General features: G+C 35.6%; 1 protein-coding gene across 3 annotated transcripts; it reads right to left on the bottom strand.

Moving 5' to 3' along the window:
• Positions 1–971: 971 nt before the first annotated feature.
• Positions 972–26,432, bottom strand: LOC148676429 (uncharacterized). 3 transcript variants are annotated; one of them, XM_088607999.1, is made up of 5 exons: positions 25,785–26,432; positions 25,283–25,636; positions 24,840–25,034; positions 24,589–24,708; positions 972–2,833 (listed from the first exon to the last, which is right to left on the bottom strand). In XM_088607999.1, exons 1-5 carry the CDS (start codon positions 25,825–25,827, stop codon positions 2,787–2,789), a joined length of 759 nt encoding a protein of 252 aa, XP_088464125.1. In that variant the 5' UTR covers positions 25,828–26,432; the 3' UTR covers positions 972–2,786. The 3 variants fall into 3 exon arrangements, with proteins under 3 accessions (XP_088464125.1, XP_088464130.1, XP_088464136.1); XM_088608004.1 differs by lacking the exon at positions 972–2,833 and adding an exon at positions 22,773–23,586 and having other exon boundaries at positions 25,785–26,430; XM_088608010.1 differs by lacking the exon at positions 972–2,833 and adding an exon at positions 22,773–23,583 and having other exon boundaries at positions 25,785–26,428.
• Positions 26,433–27,031: the final 599 nt, after the last annotated feature.

Here is a 27,031-nt window from a genome sequence, read left to right as displayed (position 1 = left end):
TAAATAAGGTTGCTGGAGGTACAAGATGCTGTCTGGGTGATCCGGAATTGTCCTGAGGGGCCTTTAATGAGTGTGGTGGTGGCTGTGTACTTGCAGGTGATACAGCGAGCTCTGTTGCAAGGGAAAGTGCCTGGTGTGGATGGTTGTTGAGGGCGGTCAAGGGAGCTGTGAACAAGGAGGTTCACATTGGAGAAAAGAGACAGAGAGATCAGTGTGATCATGGCTGTCTGAGGTAAAAAATAGAAACTATGGTGTAATTAAAAACTATTTCTCCAAGCCCATAGTTTCTCATTTAACCTCAGACGACCATGATCGCACTTATCTCTCTGTCTCTGTTCTCAAAGAAGGGTTTCTCAACTCCCATAGCAGAAAGGCCCTCTTTCTCCCCTCTCCCAGCTTTTGATCTTCTGTGCTATTTTATCTTTGCTGTCTGCCCTGTCTTTCTGACACCTGAAGAAGGCTCCACAGCTGAAACATTGTGTTTTCTCTCTTCTCTTTTCAGCATGGAATAAACTTATTACTTGTTCCTTTGCAGACTGTGCATGCTGATGCAGCTACTGTACCCAACTGAACCACTTTGGTTGTTTATATTATTTTCTGGCTTGATGACTGTCAGCCCATACCTAGTACCAGTTGGTTATCTCTCATGGCTTGTATTTAAACCATTATGTACTGGTTGCTTCAGAAGATAAAGAAACATCACAGGAAAAACAGTGGCATACAGTACATCCAGTCAAGGATACAAACTCCACCACACAGGATATTGAGAAAAACATTTGCTGGCTGCTAAAATCACTGATTTCATTGAAGTGTAAATGAGTGCTTTCTTCCAGATATGGTAACAGTGTCTGGTACCTATTTTTGGTTTAACACATTTTGTAACAGTTTTACTTTTTCTTTCATTCTGTGTGTTCTTTTGTTCTGTGTGAAACAGATTCTTCACAGTGCCCAGTAAAATCATTTTTTCATGCTTGTTTAATATTTTTATGCTCTTTATTTGATCAGAGTCAACCACAGAAGAACCACTGCATTCAGAATGTGAAAGAATCCAATACCAGATTTCTTTATAATTTAAGCAATGATGTTTTCCTAAAATAAGTTATAAAATAGATAAAGGTTTGATTTAAAGTCACACATATTATTCTAAAGAAATTCTAAAACCCTTGAAAACACGTGTCTATTTCCCCCTTTTTACTCAGAATTGTATAAAAAGTCAAACAAGCTTTCAACAGTCATCATGTTGAAGGTTTTCCCCTTAATTTCCCTCCTTTTCCACATGCTCTGCTTTACTGGAGATTTCAGTAAGAATTATGAAAATAACATCTTTCTGCAGTCCATTTGTGGCATACAGAATAAGTGTTCAGTTGAAGTAAAAGGAATTGCATTGAGAGAAACGAATTACTTTGAGAGAAGTAGACACCCTTGTGTAAAAGACAAAATTATTTATTTATTCGATATAATCTCAGCTCAGCTGAAAGATACAAGAATTTAAAATAATCAATTTCTTTAGAATAATGAATCTTTTATTGTACCACCATGGAGATTTGAATAGATAACTATCCATTAAGCAGATGACCAATGGTTAATACAACTTGGAGAGAAATTTAGTTTGAATAGAATGTGAATAGTGAACCCTTAGAGAGTCTAACTAGATATTTTGTTGATTGATGTTTTTTTAGTGAGATGAGTACTAAATAACCTCAATTGCATTTTTAATCAAATTCCAGTTCCTTAGCATTTGGAGACAAACTTGCCACACTACCAATAAATATTTTAAGACACACAAATACGTTTTTTGAAATTTGTAAATGGGAGTTCATGTAAAGACTAGACTTATTCACTCTCTTTCTGGGGTTTCAATATTTATTCAGCACATACATATTCTTTATGTATTTTATCTTTACACAAACAGAACTCTAAGATAAAGAACTCTCAAGTGAAAATAGCTCAAATAAAGGTTCATTCAAGAGGAAATAACTGTGGTGATTTTTTGCTGTAAGTGCTTTGGGGAATACGGCCCTGTGTATACTGTACCCCCACATCATGGTAGATTAAGCTATTTGATCAGATTATATTTTTGAAACAATCAGGTTATTGTAATATTGCTGCTCATAATGGAGTAATGCAGCAGTCTGGCGTCATGAGGTTAACGTAAGAGCAGCCGAGGGAAATGGGCAAACACAGTCCAGAGATGTGCTCTAGCAAGGCAAGGATTAAATCTAAGTAGACACTGTTGTAGAGCACAGGGAGAATCCAAAGGCATGGTTGTGACAAGCTTTTAAGATCCATTAGTGTGAAAGACTAGAGCAAGCACAGGGAAAATCCAAAGGCAAGGATGAGACAAAGCGAAGCTAGGAATCCAGAGAGTGTAACACAAGGTAGGTTATACAAAGCTTGATAACTCAACTGAAGCTCCAGGCAAAACTATATAACAGAGCCCCGGGCAAGATCAAAACAGATTTTAAATGGGCTGATCCACTTGAGAAGAATGTGGTAGCAAATGGCACACAGGTGGAACAGGTTTCCAGTCTGTTTGTGTACCATGGCAACCGGCTGACTGACAGGTGAGTAGAGCCATCATCAGTTACCATGGTAAGGCTAGCTTCCTTTGCAGTGCTCCAGTGGAAGAGAACATGGCAGTAATTAATTCATCTTGAAATGGCTCTTTCCTCCCTGGAGACAGGCACAACCTCCAGAACACTCAATTACATTGGTTGTACTGGACCTGGGAATACACAGTCTGTCTGTCCATCTCAGTCCTCTTCCTCCCAGGCCTAGCATCACTCTCAGTAAAACTCAAGGCAGCGTAATTCAGCACTTCTGTGACCTGGTTCTAAAAAAGAGAAAAAGGGGTTACACATACTGTAAATCAGATAATGCCTAACTTTATGTAATTTAACTGCACTTAATTTACACATTTAATCTACTAATGTTCTATATTCTTTTGTTGTTGTTGTTGTTGTTGTTGTTTCAAATACAAACAAAAAATAATGCAAACCTACTGTATGTTTAATGAAGTGTTGTCCAAGTGGCAGAAAAAAAGAAAGGGAAAACATTTTCAGCTCATTTATGGTTTAGTCACATGTGAAGGGTTTCAAATGATAAATAATTATTCAATAATTCAACTAAAAAACTATTTTGTATGAATTAACACATGTACTTCAAACCTCTTACTGTATGTTAGAAATTGAGTAATTTAATTATTGTTTTCAGAGATTGCTGTTGTACCTGTTTGTAATTTGAGCTTTCTCTCGTGTGCTGATTGAAAAATGCACCAAGATGTGTACAGATGCAGCCATTCAAAACAAGCGGGCGATACCGCATTATTTTGCGGTGCGCTTGACGCAGCCTGCATCGAGTTACCGTAAATTCTCTTATAGTACCTCATAATACCACGTGGTACCGCAAGTAAAATAATAGTATCCAGAATTTCCTCAAGGTGGAGCTAATAAAGCTCAACCTCTCATGTTTGAGCTGTCGCCATCAAAGTCTTTAACGAAGATTTTACTAATAGTATGAATAATGAATGACCTTGGACAAGCTGTAAACTCAAAGTATTGCCCTGGTCCACATTCTTTTTTTCATTGACCGTCTTTGTAAAAGTAACACCACAGCATTTAGCAATCACGCATTTGTTTCCAATCATGCAAAGTACAGTAATTTTTGAGAATCTCCGATTTACCATGCCTTTCACATGCTCATAAAAGATATTGATTTAGGAACATAAACATATTACTGTATGCAAACTGTACTGTATACAGTATGAATATATATATTTAATGTCTTTACTGTGCCCGTTTAAGTATTGAATATTTATATGGAATTTTACCACTGAAGGGAAATCTTAGTAGCTGAGCATAAAAAGAATAGGAGCATTCTGTAACGTGAAGGCCATAAACTATATTAATTTTGGAACATAAACATACAGTATATGGCTGGTCTCGGTACTTTAAAGAAAAAATACACACCAGTATTCTATTTCTCCCTAAACATTTTAAGCATCGGTCTTTAATTAACGTGATACTGGAGTCAACAAGCATACTTTCAGAATTTGATTAAAAGGTATTATAATATGGAATCGTGTATCTAAAGAAATTAATAACGATATAATTATATTCATGTACCTCAACACAAGAATAGTACACGCTGTACGATGTCTGTTGATAATGTTTCCTCATGTCACTTTGCCGGTGGCGCTGTGGGTTAGGTTCCTGACTCCCACATCACACGTTGGGTGTTCAAATCCAGTTGGAGCCATGACTTTTTTTTTTCAACAAACATTTCTTTGAAAAAATAAAACGTTTCCCTGGGTCAGAGATTAAATAAAACTTCACTCGCACCAAACAAATTTATATTTCTAAATATCACAACATGATTGAATTAAAGTCATTTTAATAACAATGAATAGTCACCTATGCGTTACAATATAAACATTTATATTGATTTAAATCGCGTTTTAATTTAAATCGCAAACGCGTGTTTAAAACCACTTAACAACATTGACATATTTAGACAATGTCCGCCTGGAATTTCCTCCCCCTTAAACATTTGTTATATCTCTGCAGCAGAACATAGCAGGAGCCTGGTTCAGGTCTTAAACTGAAGCTAACCCCCTTGGCTTTGAGTGTGAATAGTCAACTTTCTTATATTTCTTAATGTGTCCACTCAGCAGACAAACATATGAAAAAAAAACCCAAAAAACAGCTGGCGAACATGTGTTTTTGGTATTCAGAGGTCAGATTTTTCAACTATATGCATGTCAAGGGCCTGGGAATGATTTGAAAACCTTGTTCTAGGTAACTACTAGCTTGGATAAAAATCTGGGACAACTTGATCAATTAGAAAAAATTCTACATCATGTTTTGTGAAGACTGGACCTGGAATGAAATTAATGAAATTAATAAAAAATCATGAAAATATTGAAAATAAGAATAATAACCATTGCAATTGCTATAAAAACCTTTAGACACTGCTAGAGAGCCTTTATCTGCTGTTATGCAATGAAAAAAAACCTCAGAGTTGCCTTCTGGTGTGGAAAAAAAGAAGAACTGATAAGAAACTGATTAAAAACTGATTGATTACCCCTTCTGAGTCAATGATTGACAGCTACAAATGCAGCCTGAAGCTTCTAGAGGAAGTCTCACCCCCTAAGGGCTCTGAATGGCTGAAAATACAATGAATGACAGCGGTTTTTACCAATCAAATCGCCTTATTTCTAGCGGTCGTTCGTCAAACATTTACTACGTAATCAATAACGTTTACTAGTCTCTAGCTCTTGAGATAAACTAGTCTGAGTTATTTTGGATATATATCATGCTCCAATAAGGTAAAAACATGGGATATATATATATATATTTGCTGGTTTTTGCTTTTGCGGTTTTGTTGGTAAAAATGTATGATATTAACATGCTGTGCTGGCCGGGTGGTCGGGTGTTTTTATTGGGATTCTGCTAGTTCATTAATTTATTGGTTTATTGCATAATAGTGTCATGTCTGTGGAAACAAACTTTATGGTTTTGTTGTGGTGATATTGGAGAATACGTGCATGTGAGAAAATTTGTGGAGCAGTTTCAAACAAACGTTGTTTATCTCGCGTTTATCTTAAAAATAAAAAGTGTAATCTGGGGAGACAGGAGTACCCCCTGGTGACCTCGATTCGGACGAACAATATGTGTTTTTTGATTCACAATCAGACAACTGCAACATAAATTGATAACTTTGTCTTCTAAGTATCTTAATAAAGTTTTTCAGGAAGTTAAAAAAACACTTGAATTACTTATCCAGCCTCTCAAAATAAAATTATTTTTCAAGCAATGCAACTAATGTCGGGCAACGTGTTTTTTTTAATCCAACGCTGACAGCCACATCTTAAATCTTGTCAGTCAGCTCTTTTTTCTCTATTTGAATTGTGGATAACAAATGGTCTCAAAGTCACCGAGCTCACAGAGCTTCAACAACAGATGACAATTTCTTTAGTCCTTCCTTAGTCTTCCTGAAATGGCCAGATTATGAGTGAATAAAAGCATTTTATTAAAAACACGTTTGCGCTTGTTTGGGAGCTATATTATGTATTTTTCATATGTAAGATGTAATGATGTGTTCCTGCTTACACATCGCACGACTTTAAAAGCTAGAAAAACAGTTTTCGATTCACATTATCTGGCAAGCCTTGTTTTGTCAAAGGACAGCACACTCTCTCTCGCTTGCCCTAAACAGACAATACACAGGGGGGAGGGCAAGCGAGAGAGAGAGAGAGGGGGGGGTGGGTGATATGTGAATATGATAATGTGAATTCCATCAAGTAAGGCACCTGTGAATTTGCAGTATTCCCAGAAAGAGCCGCATCCCATCCACTGTTCCTCCAGAAAGCTTATGCAAAAGTGAAGGAATTAAATATGGAATTAATATGGAATTAAACCGGTTTCACAGGTATTTTCAAAGTAGAAGGGGGCGAGATTTCCAGTGAAAGACACCCCCCCCCTCCAAAACCCAGTAAGTACAGTAATTACTAGTTAAGAAAGCTAGGTGTTAGCATAAATTATTAGTAATCAATAATATTAAATTTAGCACTGTAATAAATTGTGCTAATAATAAATTATATTCTACTCTGAGAATGTAGGGGGAGGAAGAATGCCCGTGGTCTTTTCACTTACTGCAATATTATGGACACTCAATTGACTTTAAAAAAAAAAACAGCTTTTTTTGACAGCTGGTACAGCACCCCACCGCGCCCACGCGCCAGCATTATATTCTCATGTATGGGTAGAATATGTTCATTGTCTTCCAATGAAAGAAGGGTTCCTATCGCCGTAGTCGGGAGACATTAGAAGCTTGCCACGCCCGGACTGTTACACCAACGTATTAGCATGTTAAAGCGATTTCATTGAGGAGCCTAGCTTTCTTAACTAGTAAGTACTGTACTTACTGGGTTTTGGAGGGGGCGAGGTGTCTTTCGCTGGAAATCTTGCCCCCTTCTACTTTGAAAATACCTGTGAAACCGGTTTAATTAGTCACAGCCAGCACTCCCGCAGAGAGGGGGGTTGTACTTGCAGTGCATCGGTATAGATGGGAAAGCCAGAGCCGACCGCTACGCCGCCCCCATGTTTGGGGTGCTTATCATTCTCAGTGCATAACAAGGAGGATTAATAAACAAACATAATCTCATGGTTAAATAGTCAAGTCTAGCCATGTGTGAGTCTAGTCTCACAGAGCTTCAACAGCAGATAACAACTTGTGAGTTAGATTAAGAATGAATAAAAGCATTTCATTAATAACGCGTTTGCGTTTGTCTGGGTGCTGACAAAGTAAAAAACAATTACTTTTTGACAATGAAGAACTGTGTGTGTGTCTCTCTTTCTGCTGGCGTTTGTAATCGTTTTTATTTTTAAATACATTTTAGCAAAGTAATGTACCATAAAAGTATTGTGAGACATATTTGGGTTAACATGTTCAGTGTTCAGTGTGTGGTAATTTGTTTGGTGTGAGTGAATTGTTATTTAATCTCTGACCCAGGGAAAAGTGTGGTGTGGACGGCTGAGGAGAGAATGCGGGCTCGTGCTGTTTCCGTTATTCTTTTTGTCTTCTTCTGGCTTGGTCGGATAGTTTTTTTTTGTTTTATCAATAAAGTTTGATAATTGGCCAGTGAAAGCTCTGTTGTCCTTCACATGAATGCCTGAAACATTGTACCGAACCCAGGATTTTACAGTATTTTTTATTTAAAATTCCAATAACAGCAACATACAGTTTACATAATATGTTGATGTTCCAAAATTAATATCGTTTATGACCTTTATGACCTTCGTTATGCTCTTCGTTAATGTCTAAGCGGGAACACATCATTATATCTCATTTTGTATTTCTTTAAAAAAAAAATCGTTTGCCCAGCCCAACAGTATCGTTCTTATTGTTTTTATCCTGTAAAGCGCTTTGAGGAGCCACCTTTAAAGGCGCCGTATACAATAAAGTTAATTATTATAACTTTTGTTAATTTGCTGGACAGAGAGGTGAACATTATTACGCAGAAGACAAAGATAGCGATTTACATTGCATTGTGCATTGTGCTGCTGTAATACAGTTTTAGATAATTACAAGTATAAACAGTATCAGCTTTATTTATGGGTTTTAAAGGCGATTTAAACATGATTTAAATCAATATAAATGTTTATATTGTAACGCATAGGTGACTATTCATTGTTATTAAAATGACTTAAATTCAATCATGTTGTGATATTTAGAAATATAAATTTGTTTGGTGCGAGTGAAGATTTATTTAAAATCTGACCCAGGGAAACGTTTTATTTTTTCAAAGAAATGTTTGTTAAAAAAAGAAGTCATGGCTCCTGCTAGATTCAAACACCCAATGTGTGATGTGGGAGTCAGGAACCTAACCCACAGTGCCACCGTCAAGGTCACAAGAGGAGTGTTGAAAAAGCCCTACAGAAACATTATCAACAGACATCGTACAGCATGTACTATTCTTGTGTTGCGGTACATGAATATAATTATATTGTTATTAATTTCTTTAGATACGCGATTCCATATTATATTCCCTTTTAATCAAATTCTAAAAGTATGCTTGTTGACTCTGGTATCACGTTAGTTAAAGACTTCGATGCTTAAAATGTTTAGGGAGAAATGGAATACTGGTGTGTATTTTTTCTTTAAAGTACCTGGACCAGCCATATACTGTATGTTTATGTTCCAAAATTAATATCGTTTATGGCCTTTACACGCGTTACAGTATACTCCTATTCTTTTTATGCTCAGCTACTAAGATTTCCCTTCAGTTGTAAAATTCCATATAAATATTAATATTATATTTATAATATTATTATAATATTATATTATATACAGTGTCAATTTCCTAATGTAAAATATTATTTTTAATGCTGAGTTATTTATGATTCATCTGCGCATTGTTTTCCAACACTAATGAGTCTCGTGACTTGGCACGTGGCTTGCGGTGATGCCAGTAAAGATTCTTGTATTCTTCCAGTACATTTGCATTTAGCGACTGTAGAGCTTACAAATGACAAATTGCTGTGCATGCAGGCATGTTGTAGGAGCAGGACTGGATGTCTCATTCTCTTAGACAAGTCTAAAAATATTTGGAAATTTCAAATTGGGTGGGGAAACAGTAAAAAGGTGTTTAGTAAATATTAATAACAATAGCAGGTCAGTGTAGACTTGATATTTTGTCTTCAGTAAACTGTCTCACTTGTAAACTGAAATCTGAATAGAAACATTTGTATCGTTCCTCATCAACAGTGCAATATTTCATATTATTTAATTCAAAGAGACAATTTACTTTTGTTCTTCAAATATCTTCGAACAGGCAATAAAACTGATTTGGTACAATATCTTCATAAGTTTTTTTATTATTTCATTTTTTTACTGATTTATTAGCTGAATATGATGATAATAATTGCTTTCTTTATTGTATTTTTACCATGCTACTTTTTATATTTGTGGAAAGATGTTTCCTGTTTTGTAATTTCATCAGGGTAGAAACTGATGTTTTTAGTGTTTTTTCCAGAAGGATCATGTCCCTTTTCTGATTTACTCAACATTAAATTCAGACACTCTTATTTTAGTAATACACATTACATACACAATTAAAAAAAGAGACTATTTCTGAATCTTAATACAGTTAGTTTAATTATCCATTTTCTATTACTATCATTTATATAATGAGAGTTTTAATTATAAATATGAATATAAGTAAATAAGAGTAATAACAAGCTACCTGTTATCTCCAGAATTGTCCCATTCCCAAACACTATCTCCCAGCATGTGACCACAGCACAAAAGTAAATCCCAGCATCAGAGGGGCTGAGGTTTCTCTTGGGGAGGTTACAGACACAGCTCTGTGCTGGAAGCTTAGCTTTAGAGCTCCCCTCACACTGATCACTCCTGTTTCCATGAGTGTAAATTACTCCTGGGAGGGATTCTCCTGAACCAATCTTTAACCAATGAACATCAGACTCTCCTTCACAGGTCTCAATGTGTACTGTACACTGGAAAGTCACTTAATCTCCTGGCCTGACTGGGACAGATACAGGCTGCTGCACAACATTCCTGCTCACTGATTCTGATCCTAAAATAAACATTTATCCATTTGTATTATCAACGGTCAAGTCAAGTTTACTAAACATTTTTCAAATATACAGATGCAGCCATTCAAAATGTGCGGGCGATACCGCATTATTTTGCGGTGCGCTTTACGCAGTCTACCGCGAGTTACCGGTAAATACCGCTAGTTACCATAAATTCTCCTATAATACGACAAGCAAAATAATAGTATCTGGAATTTCCGCAAGGTGGAGCTAATAAAGCTCAACCTCTTATGTTTGAGCTGTGGCCATCAGTCTTTAACGAAGATATTACTAATAGTATTAATAATGAATGACCTTGGACAAGCTGTAAGTGTAAACTCAAAGTATTGCCCTGGTCAACATTCTTTTTTTTCATTGACCGTCTTTGTAAAAGTAACACCACAGCATTTCGCAATCACGCATTTGTTTCCAATCATGCAAAGTACAGTAATTTTTGAGAATCGATTCACCATGCCTTTCATATGCTCATAAAAGAGATTGATTTAGGAACATAAACATATTACCGTATGAAAACTGTACTGTATACAGTATGTATATGTATATTTAATGTCTTAACTGTGCCCATTTAAGTATTGAATATTCATATCTAATTTTACCACTGAAGGGAAATCTTAGTAGCTGAGCATAAAAAGAATAGGAGCATACTGCAACGCGTGTGAAGGCCATAAACGATATTAATTTTGGAACATAAACATACAGTATATGGCTGGTCTCGGTACTTTAAAGAAAACATACACGAAACATGGTTTCATTATGACCAGAATCGGTCTTGAGATATTTTTAACTTGATTTAAAGTATTTGAGAGGTATGTCTTAACACCGATACTACAGTGCGTAAATACTGCTCACGTATATGTTTCTAGGTTTATATTATGCATTTCATACGGTCAAATTACTTTTGAGCAACTAATAAGAAGCGCGAAACGGTATGCGTTTTACTTTCGTTTTGTGCTGGGACTCTGCTTTTAACAATGTCGCCGTGGATTGATTAGAGATATCAAGTACATACAAGTCATTTTTTAAATGTTGTAGTTCGTCTTGTAAAAATGTTACGAGTACATCATCTATCAACAATTACACAGGTTCTGTTTCCATATTGCGGATTTTGGTTACGTAATATTATTTTCTAGATTTCACGTTGTGAATATATGATTTGGGCAAACAGAGCCGCAAAGAAGTACATTATGGGTTGTTGTTTTGTTTTTTTTGCAGTTTTATCTAGAACAAGCGATTCTTAAACCTTTGTCTGATTCTTGTGAAACTATCCACACGACAGTTACAGTACCTAGGAGTTGACTTCAGTGATGTCACTGATGGGATGTTTCTAAAAATCCATCCTCTGTAAAACGTCTTCTCTAGTTGTCCTGCATATGTATTCGCTAATGAAGCTGTGTGTTCTGAGCCTGGATCTCTACATTTCTGTATGAACCAGCTTAGAGGGCTAAAGACAGCTTGTGTTTAAATTGAGTGTAAGGTAATTTATGCTTCTAAAGTCATGGTCAGCATTTATTATTGTACTGTGCTGTAAACTTGTTCTGTGCCTAGTCACATTATTTTATAGCGTTTTTATAGTGTTGTCAAATCTGGTGGCGCTGTGTGTTAGTTTCCTGACTCCCATGTCACATGGTCTGTGATTGAATCCCATGGAACTATGACTTTATTTTTTAACAAACATTTCTTTGAAAAAATGAAACGTTTCCCTTGGTCAGAGATTAAATAAAACCTCACTCGCACCAAACAAATTTATATTTCTAAATATCACAACATGATCGAATTTAATTCATTTTTAATAACAATGAATAGTCACCTATGCGTTACAAAATAAACATTTATATTGATTTGAATCGCGTTTTGATTTAAATTGTAAACGCATGTTTAAATATATGTGTTTCAAAGCGATATACTGTATAAAATCGCTGATTCTTATGGAGTGTGTTCCGCCGGGGAATCAAAAAAAATTTTTTTTTAATCGCGTATCTTAGGAAAATTGCAGTATAACTTTGTTCATGCACAAACAGTGGCATGTTACATTATAATTTGGGTGTCTCCTCTTGCCAGAAAGCTCTAAATTGCAACGTAAATTGCAAAAATGCACTTGGAATCTGTCCAAGCCCTCCTACGAAAATTATTTAAACTGCGACACTGATCATTCATCTCTAAATAAACTTTATTTTATATAGCGTTTTAAGCGAATAGGTAATTAGATTGCTCATAAACCTAATCGCTTTTTCTACATAAACACAGCGTGATTGCTCTCTGAAAATGCTTTTCCTTTATATTAAGGCTCAGATTTCAACTATAGATCGTATTATTATAAACTTTCTTGGAAAAATGTATTTTATGTAAACCATGTTTGCTATTAATTCATTTAGGGCTAGAATATGTTCATTGTCTTCCAATCGAGTCGAGTTGACATTGGAAGCTTGCCACTCCCGGACTGTTAAACCAACGCATTAGCATGTTAAAGCGATTCTATTGAGGAGCCCAGCTACCACTTAACACTGTACTTCCTACTTTGAAAATACCTGTGAAACTGGTTTAATTCGTCACAGCCAGCACTCCGGCAGAGAGGGGGTTGTACTTGTAAAGTAGAAGCAGGCGAGATTACCAGAGAAAGACACCTCCCCCCCAAAAAAAAGCCCAGTAAGCAGTAATGCTTTAAGTTGAAAATCGAGGTGGATTTTGAGGATGAAAAAGAGGATAAACTGGGATGGGAGGAGGGTTTGGTTTGCATAAGGGGCGGGATTATGAGGAATTTGCGAGAGTATAATGGTTTGATATTTTTGATTTTGTATTGTGGTCGTTATCTATGTTTTTGGTTGGTACAGATGCAGCCATTCAAAATGGGTGAGGTATTTCGCGGTATACCGCGGTGGGCGTGTCACAGTATCACGCAGTATCACGCGGTATCACGTGTGTCACGTGACTAACTATCCGGCGTCGCCTTGTAAAACCGCCAGGGGGAGCTTAACCTCTCATGTACAGCATTTGAGCCTTTAATTTTGAACTGTGTATTACAGCATGTTAATCATCAGTCATTCAAATGTTGGTATATATTATGAAAGCAAGATTGCTCAGTTATACAGAAGTACACAACCTACCTTCATCAGAAATATTTATGCATCAAAGCCTTTACTGAAGATATTACTAATAGTATTGATAATGGATGACTTTGGACAAGCTGTATACTCAAAGTATAATTTCCTTAGCACATTTGTACAAGCACTTGGAATCTGTCCAAGCCATACTTTGTCAGGCATTTTGTTTTACTTCAACGGGGCATAAAAACGTCCTTCCTTTTAACAGGGCGTTTCATAATTTCTAGCTACGAAAATGATTTAAAATGCGACACCTATCATTCAACTAGAGCTTAAAATATCACAAGGAAAAATACACACCGGTATTCCATTTCTCCCTAAACATTGTAAGCTTCGAAGTCTTTAACTAACGTGATACCGGAGTCAACAAGCATACTTTTAGAATTTGATTAAAAGGGAATATAATATGGAATCGCGTATCTAAAGAATTTAATAACGGTATGATTATATCCGTGTACTGCGGCAGAGCTGTGTAGGGCTGTTTCACCTACCTGATCATGCGAGCTGTCTTGTAGCCTACTGGTCTAGGTGCGTGACTACCAGCTGGCAGGTTGTGTGTTCGAATCCAGCTGGTGCTTTTTATTTATTTATTTTTTAATCGCGGAACATAAACATATTACCGTATGCAAACTGTACTGTATACAGTATGTATATGTATATTTAATGTCTTAACTGTGCCCGTTTAATTGAATTTAAAAAAAATATTTAACACGAACATTAAGCTGCTTACATCTTCCGCCTGAGAACAGTCACCCGTTGCTACCCAACGCAGAATGGTGATTGGCTGACACAATCTGACACCCCTCTGATTGGAGAAAAAAGACGTGCTGGTGTGCTATACCAGGAAGAGGATTTCTTTCAATTCTAAACGTGTATTTTAAAAGTTTAAGAAGTAAAAACCTTACAGCGTACACAGATTTCTAAACTGATCAGGATCGTTATCTTTGTCTCATGCATAATAATGTTCACCACTCTGTCCAGCAAATTAATAATAAACTTTATTTTATATAGCTTTTTAAACGAATAAGTAATTAGATTGCTCATAAACCTAATCACTTGCTTTTTCTTTTTATTTAGGCTCAGATTTCAACTATAGATCGTATTATTAATAACCATAATAACAACCAACCAACAAAAACAACCATATAAACATAATACCAACCAAAAACATAGATAACAACCACAATACAAAATCAAATAATCAAACCATTTTACACTCGCAAAGTCCTCCAATTATCATAATCCCGCCCCTTATGCAAAACCAAACCTTCCTCCCATCCCAGTTTATCCTGTTTATCATAAACAAAATCCACCTCAATTTTCAACATAAAGCATTACACAAAATCAATACCTAAACACTCCATACTCAACAACGATAATTCACAAACAGCCAGAACATGTAACTACACATTCCCAATCATACCTACTTTCCATAGCCCCGCCCCTTATGCAAAACCAACATCCCTCCCCTGTTCTCTCTCTCCCCTGGCGGTTGTAATTGTTTTTATTTTCAAATAAATTTTAGCAAAGTCATGTATTTTAAAAATCTTAAGATTTTTCTATTTATGTCTTTATTTAGTGGTTTCATTAGTGACAAAGGCTAAACTTTCTTGGAAAAATGTCTTTTATGTAAACCATGTTTGCTATTAATTCATTCAGGGCTAAAATATGTTCATTGTCTTCTAATGAAAGAAGGGTTCCTTTCGCCGTAGTCGAGAGCCTAGCCTTTAACTAGTAAGTACTGTATTTACTGGTTTTTTAAAGGGAGGGGGGGGGGGTGTCTTTCGCTGGAAATCTCGCCTCCTACTTTGAAAATACCCGTGAAACCGGTTCAATTCGTCACAGCCAGCACTCCTGCAGAGAGTTGGGTTGTACTTGCAGTGTATACAGTACACGCGTTATGCTCTTCGTTAATGTCTGTGAAGTTTTATTTAATCTCTGAGCCATACTGATTCTTCTGGAAGCACACCAGTATTCCACTTTCTCCCTAAACATTTTTAGGATCAGAGTCTTACATGTGGTTATTTCGAAAACGTTTGTACGTGCTCCTTCTTACCATGTTACTGTTTACCGTTACTGACCATATTAAGTTTAAGTGCCTGTGGGCACTTTTCCTGTCCGTGGGGGGTGGACCGTCTTTCATTAGAAGGTTAGTCTGTTCTACTCTGAGAATGTAGGGGGGGTGGGAAGTGCCCGCGGTCATTTAATTAGTATTAAAATCTTAGTTATCTTTCTAGTTCACAGGTTTGCATGCATAATTTAATTTTGAAAGCCACTGAGACATCAGGTACTACTGTTGTATTTATGAAAAAGAAACAAAACAAAAAACATACTAACAACTGTGCCATCCTACTCCTTAGTTAATACATTTTATTATTCATAAACAGTTAACATTGTTAGCAAAATATTTTGAATTATATTTAACCCTATTTTTTCTTTAGTTTTGTATTTAACTTATTATATGATAGTCAGACTTAATGTATATTAATGTATATTTGAACAATGAAAATATATTTTTACAAGATTTTACATTAAGCACTTAAAATTAATATGGTTAATAATAGTAAACTGTAACATGCTGTAACAAGATCGGTTAAACTTCGAAGAAAATCCTTTCAGAGAAAATGTTTCAGGTGTGAAGAACAAACCTGTGCCCACACACCCTGCCCCCACTACCATTAGAATATACACAAACATTTTAGCGTTTCATTCTGAGCAGAAGACCCTCACACCTGAAGAGTGCTGGCTGTGACGAATTAAACCGGTTTTACAGGTTTCAATCACACACAGCGCCACTGGATTTGATAATACTGTACCTAACCAAAATCCGCAATATGGAAACAGAACCTGTGTAATTGTTGATAGATGATGTACTCGTAACATTTTCTCAAGACGAACTACAACATTTAAAAAATGACTTGTATGTACTTGATATCTCTAATCAATCCACGGGTTCCAGCACAAAACGAAACTAAAACGCATACCGTTTCGCGCTTCTTATTAGTTGCTCAAAAGTAATTTGACCGTATGAAATGCATAATATAAACCTAGAAACATATACGTGAGCAGTACTTAAGCACTGTAGTATCGGTGTTAAGACATACCTCTCAAATACTGTAAATCAAGTTAAAAATATCTCAAGACCGATTCTGGTCGTAATGACACCATGTTTCGTGTATGTTTTCTTTTTCATCTTGAAATAACTCATTTCTAAATACCTTTTTCACTGTTAACATCTTGTAGCAACTTTGCGACAAAATATACACTCTGACAGTTCATCCTGCTACCAACATTAAATAAAACAAATCGTAAGATTTCTATATTTATGTCTTTATTTAGTGGTTTCATTCGAAGCTTACAATGTTTAGGGAGAAATGGAATACTGGTGCGTATTTTTTTCTTTAAAGTACCGAGACCAGCCATATAATAATAATAATAATAATAATTGCTTACACTTATATAGCGCTTTTTCTGGACACTCCACTCAAAGCGCTTTACAGGTAATGGGGATCCCCTCCACCACCACCAATGTGGTAAACATACATATACTGTATGTTTATGTTAAGATTTCCCTTCAGTGGTAAAATTAGATATGAATATTCAATACTTAAACGGGCACAGTTAAGACATTAAATATACATATACATATTGTATACAGTACAGTTTGCATACGGTAATATGTTTATGTTACGCGATTAAAAAATAAATAAATAAAACTGGAAGGTCCAGCACCACCATTATGTTTATATGGTTGTTTTTGTTGGTTGGTTGTTATTATGGTTATTAATAATACGATCTATAGTTGAAATCTGAGCCTAAATAAAAAGAAAAAGCAAGTGATTAGGTTTATGAGCAATCTAATTACTTATTCGTTTAAAAAGCTATATAAAATAAAGTTTATTATTAATTTGCTGGACAGAGCGGTGAACATTATTATGCATGAGACAAAGATAACGATCCTGATCAGTTTAGAAATCTGTGTACGCTGTAAGGTTTTTACTTCTTAAACTTTAAAATACACGTTTAGAATTGAAAGAAATCCTCTTCCTGGTATAGCACACCAGCACGTCTTTTTTCTCCAATCAGAGGGGTGTCAGATGGTGTCAGCCAATCACCATTCTGCGTTGGGTAGCAACGGGTGACTGTTCTCAGGCGGAAGATGTAAACAGCTTAATGTTCGTGTTAAATATTTTTTTTAAATTCAATTAAACGGGCACAGTTAAGACATTAAATATACATATACATACTGTATACAGTACAGTTTGCATACGGTAATATGTTTATGTTACGCGATTAAAAAATAAATAAATAAAAATGAAAAGTCCAGCACCAGCTGGATTCGAACACACAACCTACCAGCTGGTAGTCACGCACCTAGACCAGTAGGCTACAAGACAGCTCACATGATCAGGTAGGCGAAACAGCCCTACACAGCTCTGCCGCAGTACACGGATATAATCATACCGTTATTAAATTCTTTAGATACGCGATTCCATATTATATTCCCTTTTAATCAAATTCTAAAAGTATGCTTGTTGACTCCGGTATCACGTTAGTTAAAGACTTCGAAGCTTACAATGTTAAGGGAGAAATGGAATACTGGTGCGTATTTTTTTCTTTAAAGTACCAAGACCAGCCATATACTGTATGTTTACGTTCCAAAATTAATATCGTTTATGGCCTTCACACGCGTTACAGTATGCTCCTATTCTTTTTATGCTCAGCTACTAAGATTTCCCTTCAGTGGTAAAATTCAATATCTACAACGGGCACAGTAAAGACGTTTACTGTACTGTAAGTCTTTCTACGACAGACCGACGGACCACGAGTGCCCCTGTCGCTCAACCAATCACGCACCGCGGTATCGCGTGTCATCTTACCTGCGGTATCTGTACTGCGGTGTCTGTACCGCGCACTTTGAATGGCTGCATCTGTATTATGTTTATATGGTTGTTTTTGTTGGTTGGTTGTTATTATGCTTATTAATAATACGATCTATAGTTGAAATCTGAGCCTAAATAAAAAGAAAAGGCAAGTGATTAGGTTTATGAGCAATCTAATTACTTATTCGTTTAAAACGCTATATTAAATAAAGTTCATTATGAATTTGCTAGACAGAGTGGTGAACATTATTATGCATAAGACAAAGATAATGATCCTGATCAGTTTAGAAATCTGTGTACGCTGTAAGGTTTTTACTTCTTAATTAAACTTTTAAAATACACGTTTTGAATAGAAAAAAATCCTCTTCCTGGTACAGTATGTATAGCAAACACGTCTGTATACCAGCACGTCTTTTTTCTCCAATCAGAGGGGTGTCAGATGGTGTCAGCCAATCACCATTCTGAAGCCCTACCATAATCTCTGGTATGGGGAGACCCCAGAATTCTGTCCCATAGTTTAGACAGATGATAGATACTTTTATTGATCCCGTGAGGGAAATAAAGTAAATCATTTTCATTTTAGGAAATTATTAAACGCTCGGTTAAAAGCAAAGGAGATTGTCTGTTATAGTGGACATAAAAACAAGAGTTCACTGGCATTATATCCTAGAAGACACAGACCGGCGCCAGACCGGGAGAACGCCCCCAGCGTAAAAGAAAATGCCTGATGAACTAGGGATTGGACAGTTTCCAAGTGCTTGTACAATCGATGGAAATGTTCAAATAAATGTGCAAAAGAAATAAAGAACATAATAATTTATTTCTTTATCATATTGGCTAGCTAATGTCCTCTCTTTGCTAGTTAGTGGCTGTGTTTCTGCGTTGGGTAGCAACGGGTGACTGTTCTCAGGCGGAAGATGTAAACAGCTTAATTTTCGTGTTAAATAATTTTTAAAAATTAAAATTCATTCTATACAGCAATCACATATTTGGGTACCGTTTCATAAAACTTTCATGCTTAAAATGTTTAGGGAGAAATGGAAGACTGGTGTGTATTTTTTCTTTAAACTATCAAGACCAGCCATACACAGTACAGTTTATGTACATACAGTAATGTTTATGTTTCTAAATTAATATCGTTTATGACCTTCAGATGCATTATGCGCCTCTTCTTTTTATGCTCAGCTACTAAAATTTCCCTTTAGTGGTAAAATTCCATATAAATATTCAAAACTAAGCGGATTAAAATGTGCACAGTAAAGACATTAAATGATTAAATCTTTTCACTACCAACCAATGCACCACGAGTGCCCCTGTCGGTCATTTTGGCCAGCCAATCACTTACCGCAGTGCCCTCCGGTGCCCTGCGGGTAGGTTACTGTACCGCGGGTTTTTACCGCGCATTTTGAATGGCTGCATCTGTACACTCACATCAGTCGGCATCACAGGTCCAGAATTGAACCTAGGACCCCAGCATTGCAAGATAACAATACTAATGGCTGCTCCACCATGCCATCCATTACGATATATTTTAGATATCATATTTAGCTTCTCTTTAACCCTATATTTAGTTTAAATGAAGATAAATTGATGCAGGTCCAGAGCAGAATTTAGCCAGGAGATGCAGTGTAATACCCAAGCAGTCAGGACCTTAGTTTAACATCTTTTAACAGCTTGACAAGACCTACTACTGTCCCTTGTCAGCATACCAGGGCTTTTGTTTACAAAATATGTGTCCAAAGGGAAAAGCTCCTCTTACTGCTCCACCAATATTTCAGAAACGTGTTTTAACTTTGAGGTTTTCCATCTCAATTTTAATGATCCCCTTCCCTCCTTTAGTTCTATATTGTTCATAAAGTCCGCCTTATGATGACTAAAATTAAACGTAATACTTGCTTAGATCGTATGAATTCTCAGTAACCCCTTAGAACAAGGTAACCTGTATAGTAAGCTCAAATCTCTAAAATAGTGATATATAATAAGCAAGTTATGAGTCATTATGAATTGCTATAAACTCTTTTATTGCAAATTATAAAAAACGTACCACTATCCAAATTATTGTCTTATAATATTTTATAATTTGATAAACATATAATTCGTAATTTATTATTTTTAATATTGTGCGAAATGTTTATACTAGCATTGCATTTATCACCAGAATTAAACTAAATTAAATAAATTGTCTGGAGATAAGAAAAGTCTTAACAGAAGACCACCTTCTCACAAAGTATGATTGTAACACTAAGCTGTAACATTTTTACAGGTACTACATTCACTCTGTGTCATTCATATGCTTCTAAATAAAGTGGTCCTAAATTAGTTGTTTGATTGACCACCTTAACAAACAAAACCCATTGTATGCCTTGGTCTACTGTAAAAAAAACAACACTGTAAAAATGACCATGGCTCCTTTTTGGACATAAAATATTTTTATTAATATGACATGCATATGACTTATTGAATATATAATACATGTTGGTAAGGCATTACAGTAATTACATTGTAATGTACATGTCTACTGAGACAGACAATGAGAAAAGAAGTCTTTATTTCATTAGAAGCACTTTTTGTTTATTCAGTGGGTCCCCCTTGGAGTACTGTATATCACATGGCTCTCTTTGAGTTATATTGTGATATATTGGTACATTACCCAGTCTTATAACATTCTCCCATTATATTTTAGCAAACAACCACGAGAGGGCCAGGTTCCTTTTGTAGGTAGTGCATTAATTTGAAGATCCAGCTGCTTCTTGAAAGCCAGTTGTAAAATAGCTCTGGCTGGCCAGTTTGTTCCAGATACCCAACACCATTTAGTGCTTCTTATTGTGAAACCTACAGATGAAGCCATTCAAAGTGTGCGGTACAGACATGTATCGGAGGTAATTGGCTACGGCGTAGCACATTGTGACGCACGATGACACGCGGTACGAAGTCTTTAACTAACGAGATACCAGAGTCAACAAGTATACTTTTAGAATTTGATTAAAAGGGAATATAATATGGAATCGCGTATCTAAAGAAATTAATAACGATATAATTATATTCAAGTACCGCAACACAAGAATAGTACACGCTGTACATTGTCTATTGATAATGTTTCTGTAGTACTTTTTCAGCACTCTGCATGTGACCTTACTGACTCCCCTGTCACACGGTTTGTGATTGAATCCCACTGGAGCCATGACTTTATTTTTTAACAAACATTTCTTTGAAAAAATGAAACGTTTCCCTTGGTCAGAGATTAAATAAAACCTCACTCGCACCAAACAAATTTATATTTCTAAATATCACAACATGATCGAATTTAAGTCATTTTAATAACAATGAATAGTCACCTATGCGTTACAATATAAACATTTATATTGATTTAAATCGCGTTTTGATTTAAATCGTAAATGCGTGTTTCAATATATGTGTTTTTTGATTCACAATCAGACAAATGCAACATAAATTGATATCTTTGTCTTCTAAGTATCTTAATAAACTTTCAGCATAACTTTCTCCCCGTTTAGATTTATTTTTCTTGGGATCTTGGGATCAAACGTGGAAAGATTAGATTGTAATCATTTTTATTTTTTAAACACATTTTATAAAAGTGTAATCTATGCTAAAAAGTTGTACACCACCTGCTATAAAGATACATATTGTAATACTTTCGAGTTCGGATAGGACAGACACGAGAACTCAGACTTGCGGAGTTAAAGCATCTCAAAGCAATACAGTAGATGTAAACTACAGATTACAAAGTAAGTACCCAGACAAACGTAAACGCGTTTTTAATAAAATGCTTTTATTCATTCAGCAGAGAGAGAGCGTAAAACCTGGGCGTAACAGCTGTTCCTTTTTCTGATCACTCGCTCTCTGGATAAACGTCTCACCTGTCCTGTTCTTTGTTTTCCTAATTTGCTGATTATGCCTTCTGCGATCCACTCCTGCCCTCACACCTAAAGAAGACTATTTTAAATTTCTTTGCGCGGTCCGTTGTGCAGTTAACCCTTGTATGTGCTATCCTTAAGATGATATCACATAAAGGTGATATGTAAAATAATGTTTTTTATTATTGTTATAGAGAAACATGATCAGATTTTCCCCGGTTCAGAAAAAAATATTTAGTTTGTCACTAGTACACTTTCAATACAGTCTTTGCTGTGCTCTTGGGGATCCTTGTGATATTTCGAGCTCTGGTTTAATGATAAGTGTCGCAGTTTAAATAATTTTCATAGTTAGAAATTATGGAACGCTCTGTTAAAAGCAAGGGAGTTTTTATGTCCGTTGCAGTTTTTTTGCAAAATAAATATAATTATATCGTTATTAATTTCTTTAGGTCCGCGATTCCATATTATATTCCCTTTTAATCAAATTCTAAAAGTATGCTTGTTGACTCCGGTATCACGTTAGTTAAAGACTTCGATGCTTAAAATGTTTAGGGAGAAATAGAATACTGGTGTGTATGTTTTCTTTAAAGTACCGAGACCAGCCATATACTGTATGTTTAAGTTCCAAAATTAATATAGTTTATGGCCTTCACACGCGTTACAGTATGCTCCTATTCTTTTTATGCTCAGGTACTAAGATTTCCCTTCAGTGGTAAAATTCCATATAAATATTCAATACTTAAACGGGCACAGTTAAGACATTAAATATACATATACATACTGTATACAGTACAGTTTGCATACGGTAATATGTTTATGTTCCAAAATCAATCTCTTTTATGAGCATGTGAAAGGCATAGTGAATCGATTCTCAAAAATTACTGTACTTTGCATGATTGGAAACAAGTGATTGCGAAATGCTGTGGTGTTACTTTTACAAAGACGGTCAATGAAAAAAATAATGTGGACCAGGGCAATACTTTGAGTTTACAGCTTGTCCAAGGTCATTCATTATTAATACTATTAGTAATATCTTCGTTAAAGACTTTGATGGCGACAGCTCAAACATGAGAGGTTGAGCTTTATTAGCTCCACCTTGCGGAAATTCCGGATACTATTATTTTGCTTGCGGTATTATAGGAGAATTTACGGTAACTAGCGGTATTTACCGGTGACTCGCGGTAGACTGAGTAAAGCGCACCGCAAAATTTATTTTATTGTCGCTCGTGCTGCTGTTCATTGGATCAATTCAGAAAATGCATTTTATGCATTTGTGACAATCCCTTTGTAATCTCCAGTGTTTCTACATTTTGTTATATTTTTTTAGCAATCTAGTTGGTTTGTATTGTATCCAAGAGGGTAATATCCTGAATATTGAAAAATATCTTCTTTCTACAAGTTTTGAATATATAACAATGATGCACATGAAAGAGAATAAATTATTAATTCCTTGATGATGTAATGTGATATCTCCTGTAATAAATAATGAGAGGTATATTGGTAGAGAAATAATAAAATATTTTGCAATAGAAGTTCTTATAAAAACAGTAGGAAGAGTCAAGGTATGTTTTTGAGAGAAGGCTGTGATTTCTCTTTCTTCAGTACATCAGCTCTGCTAACAAAAGGAAATGCAGATTTTAAAAATTATGAATGGAAAATAATGCAGGCTGTACATTATTTTTTAAACTCGGATTCTGAAGGTGTGAAAATGGCTGCTGATCCTTCTTAAAACTCTTATTGAATTATCTATATACCTTTAAACCACAATGCTTATTAAACTTCAGAGAAATCCTTTCTTTCATTTTGAGGATTATTCTGTAACAATTCCACCTGATAACAAGTACAGTATGCAAAAACCTGTCGCTCTGACACTTTAATTCAGTGTATAAAAATGTATGCTCATGTAAGAAATCCTACTACTATGCTCTAACCATCTGCTCTAGCCATCAATAAATAATAAAGAAAAAATAAATTAGTAAATATACATAAGTATTTCTTTTTTTAACCTGTTATATAAGACTTAATTAATAAGTTCTGTCATCTTAAAGATTTTGTTTGAAATTGGGTGTTTGGATTTTTCCTCTTATTTATATGGGTTTTCTCTGGTAACTTAAATTTCTTTATGAATGCCCTATTATGGGTTGAAGTACTATTTATATTGTATATCCACCTTTTGCCCTGCATCTGCCAGGTAAAGCTGGGATTTGCTAAGAATAAAACAGTTACTGAAGATGGATACATTCTCTCTCTATGAATTAGTTACATTGTTCTCTGTGGTAATAAGTCAAGCTTTCTGTAAAAGTTTACTTTACTTGAATAATAACTTTTGTTGCTTTTGTTCCTAATTGTGTAAAGGTGACATGAGTAATTTCCAGTGATTTGAGCAATGCAGAGCTGAGCAATGATTCATTCAATCTCGATTTTCAAAAGCAAGCTGAAACATAAAATACATTTCAAATTCTGTTTTTCTTAAATTTGTTTTTGCATTTAACTGATCTTTGGAAAATAAGGAATGGTGTTATACATACTGACTACATAAGAAAGGTTGCGATCAAGAAGAGGCATTTCTAGGGTGTTTCCTTCAGATTATGCAGTCAAAGTATCATAATTACTGTACCTCTTTCTCTGCATCTTAGTAAGACCAGAAGTAGCACCACTGTTGTAATACAAAGCCCTCCAGTTCGTGCCCAAGACAGCCAGAAGAAAAGTTTCATCTGTTGATCACACTGCACACAGCCTGCAACACCAGAGACACTATACACATAAGTACTTATGGACATGAAATACAGAAATACAGATAGACAGAAAGATGAATACAATCCTTTTAAAGCTATCTCATTGTTGCCTTACTAAAGTCAGTTTCCTCACCTGTCATGTCTGTTTGTGTTGTATTAGTGGAGCCCAGGCATCTTCCAGTTCCTGCAGTGTGGCAGGGAGCTCCACCAGATATGATGGGATTCTGGGAGACCATCTCCCTGTGTGTCACACACTGCATACACAGCTGCTGTCCTGTGTGCTCAGACACACACACTGCCTCACACACACTACTCCTGGACTCACCGTCTGAAGCACAGAACAACATGCATTGTTTTTTTCATTATTTACTACTGAAGCATTTTTTTCCCAAATATCAAAATGTTATGCAAATAATAATGCCAATAAAGCTTCCTACATATTACAATGCATAATCAGCTCAAGCATTGTTTAGAACTGTGACAGTTTATGCTACTTGCATTTCCTCTCTTCAGAATATACCTTTTCTCTTCATTAAATGCTGTATAATTATGCAGGATTGTGTGATAATATAATACCTGTCAAAAGAAGTGCAGTTCCATTCCCAAAAAGCACGTCACTGTAGGTCACAGCTCCACAGTAATATGTGGCCATGTCTGAGGGCCTCACCTGGGAAATACTCAAAATGAAGCGACTGCTTTCTTTCCTTACTGTGAAACGGGGATTGTTTTCAAATTCATTATAAAAAGTGACTCTATCTGTATTCCCATAGGCAGTCGCTATGTATCTAGGAGGCTGACCCACAAACTGTTTGAACCAAATCCAGTTTATGAGACGGGTAGTGACAATAGTACACTCCAGGGTGACAAGATCTCCGCTCTGTGTTGTCACTGAGAGATGGGGCTGGACAACCACATCCTGAGGAAATATACCTGAAAAATACACAGCAACATTACAATTAAAAGAAGACAACCTTTTATTTCAATGACCAGCTTGAACAGCATTTTTAGTTCCAAGTAAGAATAATTGTAATAAGTTTACTGCAGTGGGAGAATCCCACATGTGAACTGTAAGGATTACCTGCTGTGAGGTAAAAGACACCCAGCAGGAGAAGAGAGATCATTCTGTCTCCCCCTGTAACTTTGTGGCGATTTGTGACCCTTGAGCAGTAAGGAGAAGAGTGACAGGTTTCAGTTTTGAGAGTGGCTGTTGTCCACAAGTTATGTAAGAACCTGAAATCTAACTGGCTGCTGTGCACTGCCCCTTCTCAACCTGACCTTTACCTAATGTCTTGGTGGTTTTCTCAAACGCTTTTTGTTCTACATTTTAGCAAAACCTTAAATCTATGTTCTATGTTCCATGTTCCACCTAATGGATAATTTATTTTAAAAAGAACTAAAAAGATTTAATTGCATTTTTTTCAATATTGCATTTCTAAGCTTTTAAAAAATCAAATATTTTTTTTAACACACAGGCCCACAGCTTTTCACACTTTGTATATTATACAAAGAGGGGCAGCTTTTTCTGTCTTCATAGTGCCAAATGTGAAAAAAAATGTATCACTGACGTCAAACCCCAGACCACTGAAAGCACATTTAGAAAACTGTTTATTAATAAATATACTTCATTAAGATATAAATAATCAGTATTGTCCTGTTATCTTACTGTAATATTCCAATTATGTTAGGGAATTTAATGTAACTGTGCCTAATCTTTGGTATGCATCCTGTTTATATAGGGTAAATGTATATGTAGTTATTGATTTTTTATAAAAGGTATATTATTAAACAACCATAAAATGTATCACAAAAAACATCAAATTGATGAACATCAAAGTCTTAAAGATTTGTAAAAGGATTTAGATTTTTTACAAAATAAGTTATTTTAAATAAAGTGCTGTATTTTAAATGCAGTATTTATTATCTAGTATCCTTATTATTTGTGGCTGTTTGTCACATCTTGTTTTCTCATCTTTATTGTTAAATCAAGACACAACAGTTAAGACAATATTCCTACAGTTTTTTACATGTTTCCCTCAAATTGTTTCTGTTTCTAGGCCATCAAAAATTTTCATGACATTGGTCCTGTGGTGCTTGTGCAGGTAGGTTTGCATAATGTGCTGCTGGTGCAAATTGATTTATTGTGCATTTAATCGGCATGAATTACGCTAACATAAAACACCGGTAAAATACACTCAAATTAATTACAAAAGAATCAGATCTTCTTGTTATTTCACAGGAAGCTGGCTAGCTACTTCCTGTCTAGTTGCTTCCTGTCCACCGCTTGACCCACCACATGATTGAACAGTACACTAGAAACCCTGCAGA

Source organism: Lepisosteus platostomus, chromosome 2 (assembly GCF_059453375.1).
Source record: "Lepisosteus platostomus isolate fLepPlt1 chromosome 2, fLepPlt1.hap1, whole genome shotgun sequence".
NCBI lineage: Eukaryota > Metazoa > Chordata > Actinopteri > Semionotiformes > Lepisosteidae > Lepisosteus > Lepisosteus platostomus.
The sequence above is the reverse complement of the archived record's forward strand: the minus strand, read 5'-3'. Positions and strand labels throughout refer to the sequence as shown.

Bases quoted from the DNA above. Each gene is read 5' to 3' on its own strand.
- LOC148676429 (XM_088607999.1), bottom strand. From the start codon at position 25,827: ATGATCTCTCTTCTCCTGCTGGGTGTCTTTTACCTCACAGCAG. The intron at 25,035-25,282 runs GTATTATATTAT...TCTGTGCTTCAG, and splicing joins AACTGCACTTCTTTTGACAG to ACGGTGAGTCCAGGAGTAGT. The intron at 24,709-24,839 runs GTGAGGAAACTG...CTGGTGTTGCAG, and splicing joins AACACAAACAGACATGACAG to GCTGTGTGCAGTGTGATCAA.